At 36.5% G+C, this 16,679-nt stretch overlaps 1 protein-coding gene across 4 annotated transcripts in view; it reads left to right on the forward strand.

The window, feature by feature from the left end:
• The window catches only part of FNDC3A (fibronectin type III domain containing 3A), a 220,146-nt gene that overhangs the window by 178,770 nt on the left and 24,697 nt on the right, over window positions 1-16,679 (forward strand). For all 4 annotated transcript variants that reach the window (XM_032150879.2, XM_032150880.2, XM_032150881.3 and 1 more), the window contains 5 exons: window positions 295-433; window positions 3,747-3,800; window positions 6,133-6,257; window positions 7,070-7,244; window positions 10,246-10,332. In XM_032150879.2, coding sequence (XP_032006770.1) covers window positions 295-433; window positions 3,747-3,800; window positions 6,133-6,257; window positions 7,070-7,244; window positions 10,246-10,332 — 580 coding nt within the window. The remainder of the gene's footprint in view (window positions 1-294; window positions 434-3,746; window positions 3,801-6,132; window positions 6,258-7,069; window positions 7,245-10,245; window positions 10,333-16,679) is intronic.

Here is a 16,679-nt window from a genome sequence, read left to right on the forward strand (position 1 = left end):
AATAGAACAGAAAGCATCAGTGTATTCCCCATAGTTGAGAACATTGTTTCAGGAACATATATGCACACTCACAGTTATATCACAATTTTAAATGATTTCTTTGGGTTGCAGCAAAAAAGAAAAAAAAAACTTGTCCTTTTTTTTTTAAGGGTCACCTTTTACTTCTAATAGTCATATTTTCTTGATAGAACTTTTAGTGGACACCTTCCTAATCTGCAAGTACTTAAAGGTGACACGATTGAAAATAGGATACAGTGATTCTGAAAGGTAAAACTATTTATTTTATCACCATAGAGTCCAGGCAGAATATAATTCTATAAAGGGAACTCCTTCAGAAGCTGAAATCTTTACCACCCTGAGCTGTGAACCTGATACACCTAATCCACCAAGGATAGCCAATCGGACCAAAAATTCACTCACTTTGCAATGGAAGGTAAGAATATTCTTTAGGGTGTTTCCAACTGGACATGTATTTCTTTGTTTCCCCTGGCAGTATTAAGTTTCAATTGTTTCTGGAGACAAAGAGCTCTAGTTTGTTCCTGCTCTTTACATATAAGACAGAAATGCCTATTTAATGTATCTTAAAATAGCACTGTTACTGGTTTTTCTTACTATATGTAAATATAGCAAAAACAATTGATTTGTAATTAACAGTCCTTATTACATTGCACGTGTGATGACATTGAGATTCACAACAGTGATTCTTAACCCATTACTCCTTTTTGTAATATTTTGTCATGATGCCTTTATATTCTGAATTGTATTCTAAAATTAGATTTATAATAACTATACTCATAAATCAATATGCTGCCTAAAAGGAGGAATAAAGTTATTGTCAATAGAAAAGTATATATTTTAATTCATAAACGTTTGGTCCCAGCTGCACAAGAAGATACAATGAAGTGGACAGATACCATACATAGAATTAGTCATTCAAATACCACAGACAACATTGTCACTGATTATGTAATTTTCTGAAATAGTGTGGACTTAGTAAATTTCTGAACAAATTAAATGCAGTCTTTCCCAGATTGCACAGTTATTGCATGTTGGAAAACTTGGTGTCTGTTAAAACCATACAAAAAATACTTTATAAAATGGGATTTGGTTCTTCAATTCTGATAGATATTCAAAAGTCCTAGAGGAAGAGAACAATTCCCCATCATACTGATTGTCCCCCATTCTGCAGGGCTATTGGCGCCCTTGATCTTCACCCCATAACCACCAGACTCTCCCCTCCTGCATTATTGTGATCAGGTCAGAAATAGCCCCCACAAAATTTCAAAACATCCCTTAGAATAGGGTACCACTCCTGTTAGCATTGGTTTGCAGTGAGATGTAACTATTCCTCTTGATGTAATTATCTGTCCTTGCTTCGAGAGCAAGCTCAGGGCTAGCCTTACTTTTGAAAGCTTTTAAAAATGTGGGGCTTACTACTTGTTCTGTAGCTTGTTAGCTTCTAGTTCTTCTGAGGATATTAGATACTTTTGTAGTCAAAAAGTACTGTTAACACGTGTAAGTCAAGAAGCTGTGTATATATACATATATTCATGTGTGATAAAAAAGTATGATTAATTTTATTTCATGTCACTTACAGTAGTATTTTATTTGTGAATATGCTCAGACCCTTTCCTTTAGTAGAGCAGTTGAGGTAGCAGCCCATTGTTCTTTATATAGGTTAAGATTTCTGTAGGTAACTGTTCTTTATTTCGAAGATAATTAAAATACAATTTTGAAATGTCTGCCTTTAACAATATCCTAACATCCCTATATAAGATGTAGGTGGTAGTACCTCAGATTACCCGCACAGGTTTCCCAGGTTTGAACCCTTCTAGAAATGGCCCTATATACACACACAATAATCAACATGGTTGGAAAAAGATATCATTGTCACTGTTATTGGAGGATAGTATTATATACCTCAGAGACGGGAGGATTAAACAGGTAACGTCTAAATAGCCCATAGTATAATGTCTGGAACATAATGAGCATAATAACTATTGTTATTTAATATTAAAAATGAAGAAAAGTCACTAAGAGTAGTTTAGTGACTTGAATATCTGGTCTTTTGACTCTGCTACCTTACCTAATCTAAAAGCATTCCTATGGGGGTTAACATGGGAGGTAGCAGTTGAGAGAGGTATCTTATTAACTGACATTGTTTAGAATTGCCAGAGCATGGTGATGACAAAAAGCTCACTAAAGATGGTCTTCTTCTGTCTTATTGCCAGTCCCCCAAGGCAGACTATCTACTTCTCAGCCCCTAGAATACTGCTGGGTAGGAACACTGATTTTTGTGGGCAGATAGAACAAATTCAGTTCTGCTCTACTTTTAATGACTTTGTGATCTGGGATGATTTATTTGGTTCTTTGAAGCCCTCATTTTCTCTTTTGTAAAGTTCAGGTAATAGTACTTCATAGAGTTGATCTGAGGACTAAATGAGATAAGGTAAAACACTTCACACTTTATACTTAATAATATCCCCTCTAACTTGGAGAAAAGCTAGAGGATCGGTCTCAGGTTAAGGTGGACATTTTAATAGCCTCACTAGAAAAAGAGAAAAATTAATCAAGTAAGTGTGAGAGACCTCAGCAACTAGACGAGAGCAATCTGGAGTCATTAACACTTGGAAAATGTCTTTTTATACCCCTCACTTCCTGCTGAGACTTTTGATCTCTCTCTTTGGATTCTCTTCCTCTATATCATAAGAGCCGGAGTTTCCCAAAGATTCTTTCTCTGCCCCGTTCACATTATATTCATTTTTAACTGCCATTGCCTTGCCAGTCAGTGAGATATTACCCTAACTTACAAGCAAATTCTGGCCATACTAACCAGTTTAAAATTATAATTAAAAAAAATTAATGTAATATCTGTATTAGTGTTTAACAAATAATTTAGACCTCCATGTTTGTCTGTATTAAAAACTTAATGATCCTTGATTGCCATTTACATAGTTAGCAATATTATATAAAAACTGGATAGAGTCCAAAAAACATCATTTCAAAAATTAAAATGGTTTAATTTTGACCAGAGGAGTCTTAAAGTTAATTGTCTGCAAATATATGGAGTTATAATAAGAATAGGGGTGATCATTTGTTCTGCAAAGAAGAAATGGGCCAAAATTGTAGAAAGAAAATTCAGATGGAAGTAAGGTTGAAATTCTTGATTTTTAGAGTGATTAAATACTGAAATAAAATGCCAAGGGAGACTGCATTCTTTTACACCTAAAATAGCAACAGATTGCTGAGTCAGCAGTCTCAGGTAACCAGCACAGTGAGTCTAGAAACAAGGACCAAGACACTGCCCTCTCAGAGCTCCTTTCAGCACCCTGGTTCTTCACTCTGGTATTTTATACAATATTCCATTTATTTTGTAAGGTGAGTTTTAATACAAATGACAGGATCAATCCTACAAACTTAAAGCTGATAAAACTCTCTGGAAGAAAAGCAAAATGGTTTTTTTAAAGACTTTTTCAAGTTATTAATAGTTCTTGCTAAAAGAGATTGTTCAGTGTTCGGAAAGACTTGAGTAGCTTCTTGCTTTCTTTCCTCATATTTCTTTCCTTAAATTTGAAAGGATTATAGGGCATACAATACATATATTTTTGTATTTTTATGAACATTTTCGCAGGACCAAGTCACAGAGAACATCTGCCACATAAGCTAGATCCTTATATTAGATTATCACAGTATCATTTATGAATGTACTAATTTGTTTTCATTTTGTTTTTTGGTGTTGGTTTTAGGCACCTAGTGACAATGGTTCTAAAATCCAAAACTTTGTATTAGAATGGGATGAAGTAAGTAAATTGAATCTTTTTAAATGGTTAACATTATGTGCATATCTTCAGGCAAAAATAACTTTTTTGTTTGTTTTAATCATCAAGTATATTCTTCTGTCAAAAAAAGTATGAATGATTTTGTGTGATGCATGAGTGGATTGATGGTGTTTTTAGAAAACATTCCTGACTTCCCTATTTTCAATAAATCATCATCAAAACTATTATTTAGGTAACTACCTTGATAAAGGAACTTTTTTTTCACATCAGCCTTAAAGGCAAGTGTATTCCTTTCCTATGGCTACTATAACAAATTACCCCAAACCTGATATTAAAACAGTACATTATTCTCTTACTTTTCTGGAGGCCAGAAATCCAAAATGAGTTTCTCTGGGCCAAAATCAAGTTGTCAGCATGGCCAGGCCCTCTCCAGGGACTTTAGAGGAGAATCTGTTTCCTTGCCTTGACCAGCTTCTGTAGGCTGTCCTCATTACTTGGTTCGTGGCCACATCACATTGCCTTTTCTCCCCTTGTTTCCATTATCACATCACCTTCTTCCTCCTCTGTCTTCAAATCTTTGTCTTCCTTTTTTAGGAACACTTATGATTCCATGTTAGGTCTATTCAGATAATCCAGGATAAGCTCCCATCTCGAGATTCTTAGTCACATTGTACATTCCCTTCTACCATATAAGGTCATATTCACAGGTTCAGGGGATTGAGACCTGGATATTCATGGTGGCCATGACTCAGCCAACCACAGCAAGCATACTGGACTTCATCGTTTAGTACAGGGGCGTCCAATCTTTTGGCTTCCTTGGGCCACACAAAATACTAGATTTGTGCAAAGGTAGTTGCTGTTTTTGCCATTAAAAGTAATGGCAAAAACAGCAGTTACTTTTCCACCAACCTACATTAACACTAACAATAGCTAATGAGCTTTTAAAAAATCACAAAAATATCTCATAATGTTTTAAGAAAGTTAACAAATTTATGTTGGGCCACATTCAAAGCTGTCCTGGGCCGCATGTGGCCCTTGGGCTGCAGATTGGACAAGCTTAGTTTAGTACATTGTTTTTACTATCAGTTACCATGTTCTCTCTTGCCCTATGGCTTGTACCAAGCTAAGAAGAGGGGCCAGAGGGAGTGGAATAAATTCCATTGATAAGTTGGGAATTCGGCAGTATATTAAAAGAATAATAAAGCACAACCAAGTAGATTTTATTCCGGAAATTCTAAGATAATTTAGAATTAGGAAACCTATTAACATATCACATTAATTTAGAAGAAAACTGTATTGCTAAATTAAGGAAGAGTATTTGATAAAAATTACCATTCATCTCAGTTAAAACTCAAAGCAGATTAGGAATAGAAAGGTAATTTCTTATTTGATAGTTATTTTTGTACCATCACTAAACAAAGGCATTTTTATGCAAAGCTGAAATAAGTCAAGATTGCCAATTATCCCTACCTTTATTTAACATTATTTCAGAAGTTACACTTAAGGCAGTATGACTTGAAACCAAAGCAAAAAGTACAGTCATGGTGCCTGGCTCAGGGGCAAAACTGTCATTATTTAGAGATGATACGATTTTCTACTTAGAAACTGAGTCGAATCAACTAAACGACATCAGAACTAAAAAGAGCATTTAGTAAAGCAGTCAAGTACAGTCTATAGGTTTTCTTTGAAGCAGAAGTCACCCTAACTACCCTTTTATCTCTAGCGACACAATAAAGAAAAATGGGTGGCAAATGTGAAACTTACCAGTTTTATTTACCACTCTAAATTTCTAAAACTCTTTAGTTGTCCTAACTTTTCTCTCTCCCTCTTATTGCCTGTAATTGGGCTGTGCTCTCTGCTAGAACTTTTTCAGTGTTAGCAGTAGAAGCTCCAAAAGTTTTATTTAAAGAAGTTTATGAGCTATCTAGTTGGAAGTTTGGGCATGGATAAGGACCTTTTCTTAAAACTGTTTGCTTAGAGCTTTCCATAGGTTGAAAAAAACCGCCAGTTGACCCTATCAAAGATCGTCACCCCATTTCTACCACTGGTAGTCTTCTATGGAGATGTAGGGTCCATACCTGCAGAGTTTCCTTTATTAAAGCCAGAGATTTAACATTGGCTAAAAGATGGTACTTAATTCAAGAAGCTATACAAAGATACCTGCTCTCTGGTATTTTCATTCTGCATTTGATGATCTATATCATATAAAAGATGTGCTGTATCTCAGCTTTCTCTTGAGATCCATGACTTTTAGTATACACTTGCTAATATGTAACTGTCAAGAAGGAATTGATGCGGATCTATCTTTTTACAGTAATGTACATGGTATATAATAATCAGCCATTTCTTGTAGGGAAAAGGAAATGGAGAATTTTATCAGTGTTACATGGGCTCACAGAAACAATTTAAAATTACTAAACTGTCACCAGCAATGGGCTGTAAATTCAGACTGTCGGCCAGAAATGACTATGGTACAAGGTAAGGTGTACTTTATAAAAGAATGTAAATATTTTTAGATTATCAAGTCAACTTCAATTGTATAATTATTTACTGTCCAAATTATTCATTAAAAATTCTGCTTAGTTTATCTCTTTGTTGATATGGTTAAGATGTGTTACCAGTCTAGCAAAAGCTATAAGAGAATTATCTCAGTTAACATAGGAACCACAGGAAACATTAAACTTACAACTTTCCAAGATTTTCAGATATAAATTAGATTTTCATATGTGACAAAGAGATTTTTCTTTTCTCCTCAGCATATGTGATGACAATATTTTGTTTAAAGTCTGGTGAATTGTAAGAACATCTAAAATACCCAATTTAAATAGAAAGGCTAAGTATCTTTCAAGAGTCATTGAAATTATTTTTGTTCTAGAGATAGCTCGGCTCACCTTAGGGGCAGGTGCGTTTAATTACACAACTGAGAACTCACATTTTCTATTTTATATAAATGGCATTATATGAAAGTGTGTTTAAAAGTTACAACATTTACACCAATACATGAGTGTTATTGTTTCCATAAGGTAATGTATATATTTTTCCATTGACTGGATAAATTATGATATAAAGGCTTACAAATCTGAACAAAACTGCATTTTTAATAGAACACTAATTCACTGTTTGGTATCTGACCTGGTTATCATAAAGAGATCAAACCCAAGATCTATTATTTGTATTATAATTCATTATCAAAACTTGTCATTTTCAAAAAAAATTACATCTGTCACAAACTTGTTCTTTCACTGTAAAAATAACTTTTTCATGCCTTTTAAAACCATTTGTTTCAACAGTGGTTTTAGTGAAGAAGTCTTATATTACACCTCAGGCTGTGCTCCTTCTATGCCAGCAAGTCCTGTATTAACCAAGGCTGGAATTACTTGGTTATCCTTACAGTGGAGTAAGCCCTCAGGAACACCATCAGATGAAGGAATTTCTTACATTTTAGAGATGGAGGAAGAAACTTCAGTAAGTGCAAATATGGATTTTAAATAGTGTATTTAAAACATTTTCAGCTTAAGATTTTGGGCCAAGACGATGGCGTTTTCTAAATATACAATCATGTCATCTGCAAACAGAGACAATTTGACTTCCTCTCTTCGTATTTGAATATGCTTTATTTCTTTCTCTTGCCTGATTGCCCTGGCCAGAACTTCCAATACTATGTTGAATAGGAGAAGAGGGCATCCTTGTCTTGTGCCAGTTTTCGAAGAGAATGCTTCCAGCTTTTGCACATTCAGTATATTGGCTGTGGGTTTGTCATAAACAGCTCTTACTATTTTGAGATACGTTCCATCAGTACCTAGTTTATTGAGAGTTTTTGGCATGAAGGGGTATTGAATTTTATCGAAGGCCTTTTCTGCATCTGTCGAAATAATCATGTGGTTTTTGTCATTGGTTCTGTTTATGTGATGGATTACGTTTATTGATTTGCGTATGCTGAACCAGCCTTGCATTCCTAGGGATGAAGCCAACTTGATCATGGTTTTTTGATGTGCTGCTGGATTCGATTTGCCAGTATTTTATTGAGGATTTTCGCATCAATGTTCATCAGGCATATCGGCCTGAAATTTTCATTTTTTGTTGTGACTCTGCCAGGTTTTGGTATCAGGATGATGCTGGCCTCATAAAATGACTTAGGGAGGAGTCCGTCTTTTTCTATTGTTTGTAATAGTTTCAGAAGGAATGGTACCAGCTCCTCTTTGTACCTCCGGTAGAATTTAGCTGTGAATCCATCTGGTCCTGGGCTTTTTTTGGTTGGTAGGCTATGCTGGAAACCATTATTCTCAGCAAACTAACACAGGAACAGAGAACCAAACACTGCATGTTCTCACTCATAAGTGGGAACTGAACAATGAGAACACATGGACACAGGGAGGGGAACATCACACAGCAGTGCCTGTTGGAGGGTGGGGGGTTAGGGGAGGGATAGCATTAGGAGAAATACCTAATGTAGATGATGGGTTGATGGGTGCAGCAAACCACCATGGCACATGTATACCTGTGTAACAAACCTGCATGTTCTGCACATGTATCTCAGAACTTAAAGTATAATTTTTTTTAAAATCAGAAAAAAAAAACATTTTAGTGTGGCATTAATCCTAATACAATAAATATTGCCATTCCTAATACAGTAAATATTGCCACAGTAGTTAGCTCATTTCCCAGTCCTTTGAAGCCTTGGCTTGTTACTGTTTGGGAGAAGTTAGGCACGATGGAGAACTCAGTCTTTTTTTTCTTTTGCGACAAGCTCTTGCTCTGTAGCCCAGGCTGGAGTGCAGTGGCACAATCTCGGTTCACTTCAGCCTTGAACTCCTGGGCTCAGGCAATCCTTTCACCTCAGCCTTTCAAGTAGCTGGGACTACAGGCACATGCCACCATGCCTGGCTAACTTTATTTTTTGTAGTGACAGAGTTTCGCTATGTTGCCTAGGCTGGTCTCGCACTCCTAGGCTCAAGCGGTCCTCCCAACTCAGCCTCCCAAAGTGCTGAGATTACAGACTGAGCCACTGTGCCCAGCCTGAAAACTCTGTCTTTTCTTTTGATGTGAAGGGGGTTTTGTTTTATTTGTGTGTGTGTATATATGTCTGTTTGTGCTTTGGAACCACATAGGCTACACTTTAACTATATCTGTTTTAGGGGAACTATGAGGAGGGGAAGATCACCACAGCCTTCTTGACTAAGCAGCTCTAAAAGATGAGGAAATATTGTGTCTGCCTTTCTCTAACTGTATTTATACACTGCTTCCCAAAGTGTCACAGAAGATTTTAAAAGTTTCCTGTGAAACTGTAGTACAGCCTGAATCTAGTTACGCATCACTCACATCCTGTTACCTAGAGGCTAGCTGACCAGGAGTTAGGGTGTATTCTATTATTAAATCTATATATAGTTCATAGATTTTCAGAGCTACTTTGAAGGAATATGGGTCAAAAATGGCATTGGTCCACCCCTAAGTATATACCCAAAAGAACTGAAAACACATGTTCATACAAAAAAATTGTACACAAATGTTCATAGCAGCATTATTCATAATAGTCAAAAAGTGGAAACAACCCAAATGTCCATCAACAGATAGATGGATAAACAAAATGTGGTGTATCCATACGATGGAATATTTTTCAGCCATAAAAAGAGTACCAGTATATGCCACAACATGAATCAACCTTGAAAACATTATGCTAAATAAAAGAACCCAGTTAAAAAAGACTCCATATTATATGATTCTATTTATATGGATATAGACAAATCCATAGAGACAGGAAGTATGTTAGTAGATAGGAGGAGGGAAGTGACTGCTACCCAAAAAAGGACAGGCTTTTTCTGAAATTAGAAATTAGGTGAGGGTTGCACAACTTTGTGAATACACTATAAGCCATTAGATTTTATACTTTGAAATGGTGAATTTTACGGTATATGAATTATATCTCAATTTTTTTTAATTCAAAAAATGATAACGTTCGGAAAATTTGTAAAGCATTGTCACTGGTGCTGGAAATAGCAATCCCAAACCTAAGTGACATCCTCACCTGCCAGCACAACTAACCCTTCAATTATTTACTTAAACAACTATGTGTTAAAGGCAAGTTAAATATGTTAACTACTTAACAGTTCTGTTCAGCTCTTGCATAATGTCTCTGGGAAATCTCTGTTCTTGGGATAGCTTACTGATGGTGAAGTTACCATTGGCTCCAACTCTAAACTCTTCCTCAACACAAAGATCGTCTTTTCTTGGCTACTATATTTACTGAGACTAAGTGGTCTGCTTCATCTTCTACCAAATGTTCAATAAGCATTTCCGGGTCTACCCACTGAAGACAGAAGCATCAAGGTGAGGATTCCACTCAACAGAGCATTAGTCATATTGCATATAGTAGAAGATGAAGAGAAACTTGGGTCTTTTCACATATTCATTATTGCCCATATTTCCATTGTTAGACATCGAATGAAGACTTTGTTTTTTCCTTTTCCAGGGGTATGGTTTTAAGCCTAAATATGATGGAGAAGATCTTGCCTACACAGTGAAAAATCTCAGACGTAGTACTAAGTATAAATTTAAGGTAAGCTTTGAAAACCCTTAAAAGATTTGTTCCTTGTGCCTATTCTTACTGGTGTGGTGGGGTTCTTTGTTTTCTGTTTGTTTGTTTGTTTGTTTGTTTTTTGAGACAGGCTCTTACTCTGTCACCCAGGCTGCTGCAGTGGCACAATCATGGCTTACTGCAGCCACAACCTTCTGGGCTCAAGTCATCCTCCCACCTCAGCTTCCCAAGCAGCTGAGACCACAGGTGCATGCCACCACACCTGGCTAACTTATTTTGTAGAGATGAGGTTTCACCATCTTGCCTAGGCTGGTCTCAAACTCCTGAGTTCAAGTGATCTTCCTGCCTTGGCCTCCTAGAGTTCTGGGATTACAGACATGAGCCACTGCATCCAGCCTCTATTCTTACTGTTTTGAAGACAAGTATATACTTCACTCCTTTGGTTTTAGATCTTAAATAATGTTGACCTTTTCTAGTGAGCTTTTTTGTTTTAGTTTATTATATGGTGGTGCTTCTCAAACTTTATATATTTAAAACAAAAAACAATTTATATGGCTCTTATTTGTGTAGTGTGACCAAACATCTTTTAAAATATGAATGTTAGAACATATTAAGGGTATGCTTTGTTGGCAGGGATATCACAGAAAATAATGCTACATTTTTCTCAATGTATCATATCAAGTGGTGTATAATTTCAATTTGTCTTATTACTGGTAGTCACTTGATAAAGCCTGTATCTACCATATTCTTCTCATATTTATAATAACTGTAAAGTTATTCTTTTTTGTTTGTAATTAATAAGTATTTTGTAAATACTGTGTACCCTGTGAGCATCTTGTTCCTCATCAAACTTTCATCCATAGTTTTAACACCCATTGGTGATACTTGCCTAAATCAATTATTACCATGATTGATGGTGCCAAGTAGTGATTTTTAAAATTTTACCATTTTTTCTACATTCATTAGTTGGTATTATACTGTAAGGAAAGAAAGACTTTCTCTTCTCCCCATTTATATCAGTATATACTCATGGAAGGCTGTTAAATGGGTTATATTTTGTTACTTTGATTATTATGAGGCTCAAATTGTCCCAGATTTGGGATCCCCTACAGGCTGGTTTCAGAATCCTTTTGACATGTCTGTCATTCTTTGAGCCCTTACTTTCTGGCACAAGATACTCTAGTCTCATCTTAAACTTTACCTTCTTCAACTCTGGAATTGGCCATTTCTCAAAGCACCAGGATCCTTTTAATGGACAGTGATATTTAGGAATCAAGATCTAGATACTAAGTATACTTAATTGCTATAGAGGTTTTACTGCTCCTGGGCACCCTCCCAATGGACAGAGCTAGGAACTATATGTGTGTATATGTTTAGTTTATATACAAATATTTATACACGTGTATATACATAAATAGACAATTACAACACAGATACATATCTGTGTTTCTATATCTCTGTATTTTTAAAAATCATGAGTTCACACTAGATACCTTCAATTCTAATCCAGTGCCACAGGTTAATTTTAGTTTTCCCCTGTCCTTATTTCTAACTTCCTTCATCATCCGTGAGAAACTTTGCTCATTAGTTGATAAACTCAACATTTAAATTTTCCTGCCAGTGCTTATTTAATCAAACCATTTCAAATAAATGATAAAAGCCACTGTAAATTGTTTTCACTATTAAAAAGCAAAGACAAATTTTATTACTTCTTGAGAATCTTAAGTCTTCAGCAATGGGAAATTTGATTATTTAGTACATAATAATTGTTATGCTTTATTTTATGCTATTAGCTTCATTTTAAAAACTTATAATAATGCTATGTCAATTTAATTTCTAAATATGGTTTTGATATTTACAAGATTTATAAAATACCTGAGAAATAGGCACATCCATTCCAGTTTTGTGATGATATTGTATTTTTGCTTCATTAATGAAGCATTCCAACAGGTCTCCTAAAGAGGAAGTTGTTAATGTCTTTGTAATTTGTTAAGTTTATGAAAATCCTAAAATTCTACTACCATGTAACACCATGGTATTATAGGGACTGAAATGGATACACATATACATATGTGTTAAATTCCTTAGCATTCTACTATAAGCTAATCAAATTTCTATTTAGGCCAGGCATGGTGGCTCACGCCTGTAATCCCAACTACTCGGGAGTCTGAGGCACAAGAACTGCTTGAACCTGGGAGGCAAAGGTTGCAGTCAGCCAAGATTATGCCACTGCACTCCCGACTGGGCAATACAGCAAGATTCTGTCTCAAAAAAAAAAAAAAAAATTTTTTTTTTTTTTTTTCTATTTAAAAGCCACCAGGCATGGTAGTTCACGCTTGTAATAATCCCAACACTTTCGGAGGCTGAGACAGGAGGATCATATGAGCCCAGGATTTCAAGGCTGTAGTGAGCTATGATCGTGTCACTGCACTCCAGCCTAGGCAGCAGAGCAAGACCCCATCTCTTAATAATATTAACTAATTAATTAAAGTGTGTTTCACTATGGTGGTCACTGTCAAATTTCAGGGCAGGGAGAAGTATACAGTCAGAATCTCCAAGGAGACAGTAGGCTGTTGTACAAAATTCTCCCAGATAATGAGGTTGGAGATGGGAAAACAGTATGTTTGAAAGCCACCTCTTTAAACATCACTGGATAAAAGGAAGGGGGCTATATTCTGGCTTATTAAGATGTGGAGCAATAGTTCTCAAAGTGGTCAGCAGGCCAGTTTATCAGTATCGCCTGAGAACTTGTTAGAAATGTAAATTCTCTGGCCCCGCCCCTCCCCACCCCCATCTACTAAATCAGAAATTTGGGGGGCAGAGGCCTAGCAGTCTGTTGTGGTATACTTCTAAGTAATTCTGATCCTTGCCAAAATCTGGAAACAGCTGATCTAGAGGAGGAAAAAAACAGGAAGTAGAAAATGATGCTTGTATGAAGTTCTAGGAGTTCAGACACTTATTTTAAATCTGCCATGTGCGGGGAACTCAGCTTGAGGGCATTTTGAATCATTAAATCCTATTGTTGTGTCTTGGTCTTCCTTTTCTAGCTAGATATTGCAGACTCTTTCAAACAGTCATATCAAAATAAAATCTTAATATTTTAGAGAGATCTTAGAACACTAAAGAGAGATCTTAGAACACTTCGAGAAAAACTACAAAAAAAAATAATCCAGGAAGTAATGACTAAGTAGCATATTATTATTCTGAAGAAACAATAAGAATATGATTAATGTAAAATGAACTACTAATATGACCAAGTTTACCAAATACTAGAGCTCTAGGTTCTACACTGAGGACAATTCTGGGATAACCGAAATACTGAAACAAGATTAGAACAGTGACAAAATTTAAATGTTAAAGAAGAATGAAAATAAAATTTTATTTATTTATTTATTTATTTATTTATTTATTTTGAGACAGGAGCTCACACCATCACCCAGGCTGGAGTGCATTGGCACGATCATAGTTCACTGCAGCCTCAAACTCCTGAGCTCAAGGGTTCCTCCCACCTCAGCCTCCTGAGTAAGCTGGGACTACAGGCACGAGCCACCACACCTGGCTATTTTTTATTTATTTTTTATTTTTTTGTAGAGATAGTCTTGTATGTTACCCAGGATGGTCTTGAATTCCTGGACTCAGTCAATCCTCCCACCTCAGCCTCCCAAAGTACTAGGATTACAGGCATGAGCCACCACGCCCAACCAAAAATAAAATTTTAAAGCACAGCAAAGCAGTCAGAATTCTTTAAAATTATTTAAAATTAAGAGTTATAAGCAATTCTAATTTCATCGAATGGTTCACTGAAGACTGGGCTAGGACCTGGTGTCTACATTTTTTTTTTAAGCGATCAAAGGCTTCAGAGCCGAGTGGCCAGTCCTATAACCCTAGGCCACTAGAAAACTGAATTTCCTGAATTTTCTGAAAAAGTTTTTCAAGTAGAAAACCTTCTGGGATTTTTTTTTTCTTTTTTTCTTTCCAATCCCCACTTTGGATGTAGCAAGGCTTCTAGAGGTCAAGGTATCTTGAGCTAAGAACCTTTAGATACTTTCACTTTCAGCTTATTCCTTGTTTTTTGAGGTCTTTTTATAGCTAAAGAGAAATCAAAACAGCTTGTATCTGGCTCCATTAACTACTTTTATGTTCCATCCTTGAAATTCACTTACGTCAGCATCTGTTACAGTACATAGTATATAGTCATGTTTTCTTCCTCTCATCTTGTCTGGTGTCATTTCTTCCCTAAGTGTGCCCTAGCTAAGTCCTTAGGTCTTCTTGGTGTATCCCTCTCTTGCTTAGATATACATCTTTTTGCCTTACATCATCTGCCATTTCTGTCTTGAAGAATACTAAATCTTCAAACATGTTATGTATATAACTGCTTTCAGGCTCTTTTTTCACCTTCCAGTCCAGGTTCTTTTCTATACCTAGATTAATCTTTCTGAAAAACAGCTTTCCCTCTAAGAAACAATTTCCTTAGTTTGATATAAGATTCTTTATATTTCCATTCAGTTTTTAAAATGTACTACCTTCCAGTCCATACTTGAACCAGCTACCTCACCAGATTAACTACTCATCTCTCCCTGAGCAGAGCTCACTGTTTACTATTCACTTGTGCTCTTATGTGCAGTGCTTTCTGTTTTTTCTCTTAGCCAAGCTTCCCCTTTGATTGCTATTGCCCAGGAAGACTCCATAACACTTCCATTTCCCTTTTCAAAGCCTTCCTAAACCATTTTAGGCCTTAGTAATCTTTCTTCTCCTGCCCCATTCTTTTGATACCATATTGCTTATCTTATGCACGAAGATTCTAAACTCCTTGAAGGTAAGATCTGCTCACACAGGGTTCCTAGCACAGTGCTCCTTATGTGATAGGCACTAAATGAACATTTTGATTATTTGTAAAATTTGGTTGGGGGGAGATTATCTTTTTGACTTTATACCTTTAATTACCTTTATGACTAGAAGGTGCTTTACAGTAAAAGGAGACAATATTGAAATATAGAGCCTTAAAAACATAATTAAATGAATCTTTATAGTTTTTAGGAAGACTCTTCTGGTTAAAAGGTTTAAGCGGATTCTGTGCACAACATTGAGAAGTGTTCTAAACCCGTTTGTAGTCTCATTTATAAAGGAGTAGAGTAAGAAAACATCCTGAAAATCCATGTGACTGTGAGAGGACTGAGGAAGCCTGAGCAAAATTGAACAATTGGACTAAACTTTACTGAGTTCTGATGGGCTCTATGATTTATTTGGGGTGGTAGATTTACTCATATCCTTGTGTGTGGTGTTATATAGCATCATAGTCCCCATCTGTGAGTCATTCATTCAACCAGTATCTGTTGAGCATCTACTCTCTGCTAAGCACTGTTCTAAACACTAAGACTACAGCAGATATTCTGATGAGGGGAGTGGACAATAAATAAGCAGATTGTGGTAAGTGCAATGCAGGTTAATTAAAATAGAATGGGGTAAGAGAGAATGACTGGGTAGTTAAGGAAGTCTTCTTGGAAATGACATTTAAACAGATCTGAGTAACAAGGAAGTAGCATGTCAAAATCAGAAAAACATTCCAAGCGAGGAAATAACTGCTAGCACAAAGACCCTACAGTGGAGTTTCAAGAGGTAGTTAAGGATGAAATCACATAGGGCCTTGTAGGCATGGTGTGGAATTTAGATTTTATTTTGAGTAAGATGGGAAGCCATTAGAGGGTTCTGAGCTAAGCAGTGATAAAGTCCCTCTGGCTGTGGTGTAGAAAGTAGTTGGGGGTCAAGGGCAAGAATGTACACTGGGAAACTAGCTAGTGGTATAATTACAGTCACTCAGGAAAGATAGGAGAAAGGAAGCTTTCATTCAAGTGGTCGTAGTTGTAAAGAACAGTGAAGTGGAGGTAAAGTTAACCAGATATAGTAAGAGATTTGATGCGGTTTAGAGAAGAATCAAGGATGTCTCCTTCTTGTAAGGTCAGCCGAGAGGAAGAATAGACCCAAAGTCAGCCGAGTAAGTTTATTGAACCTGCCGGCTGCTCCACTACAGACAGAGGAGGAAGCCCTGAGCTTATAAAATGAGGGGTTTATATTGGGGAGAGAGACCCTGGGGTCGTTTGTTGGTTAACTTTGCCGTATATCACCTTGTGACATTTGTGGTAGCAGCTAAATGAAGGAACTTACAGGTAGGTGTAGGTAAAACTTGTTTCTGCTTCCCACGACCTCCCCCTGTGCCGTCCCAGTGGCCTGTAATTGGGATTTGCTTATCACAGCAAGGTGATAGGTGAAGTCTGCTGGCTTCACTGTGGCGCCTAGATAAGGGCTTAGAAATGTAAAAGGGCTCAGAGGGAAAGGTGGGCGGCTCCGAGAAGAGTTGCCGAGCATAAGGG

This window comes from Hylobates moloch, unplaced genomic scaffold (assembly GCF_009828535.3).
Source record: "Hylobates moloch isolate HMO894 unplaced genomic scaffold, HMol_V3 SCAFFOLD_4, whole genome shotgun sequence".
In the NCBI taxonomy this organism is placed as follows: Eukaryota; Metazoa; Chordata; class Mammalia; order Primates; family Hylobatidae; genus Hylobates; species Hylobates moloch.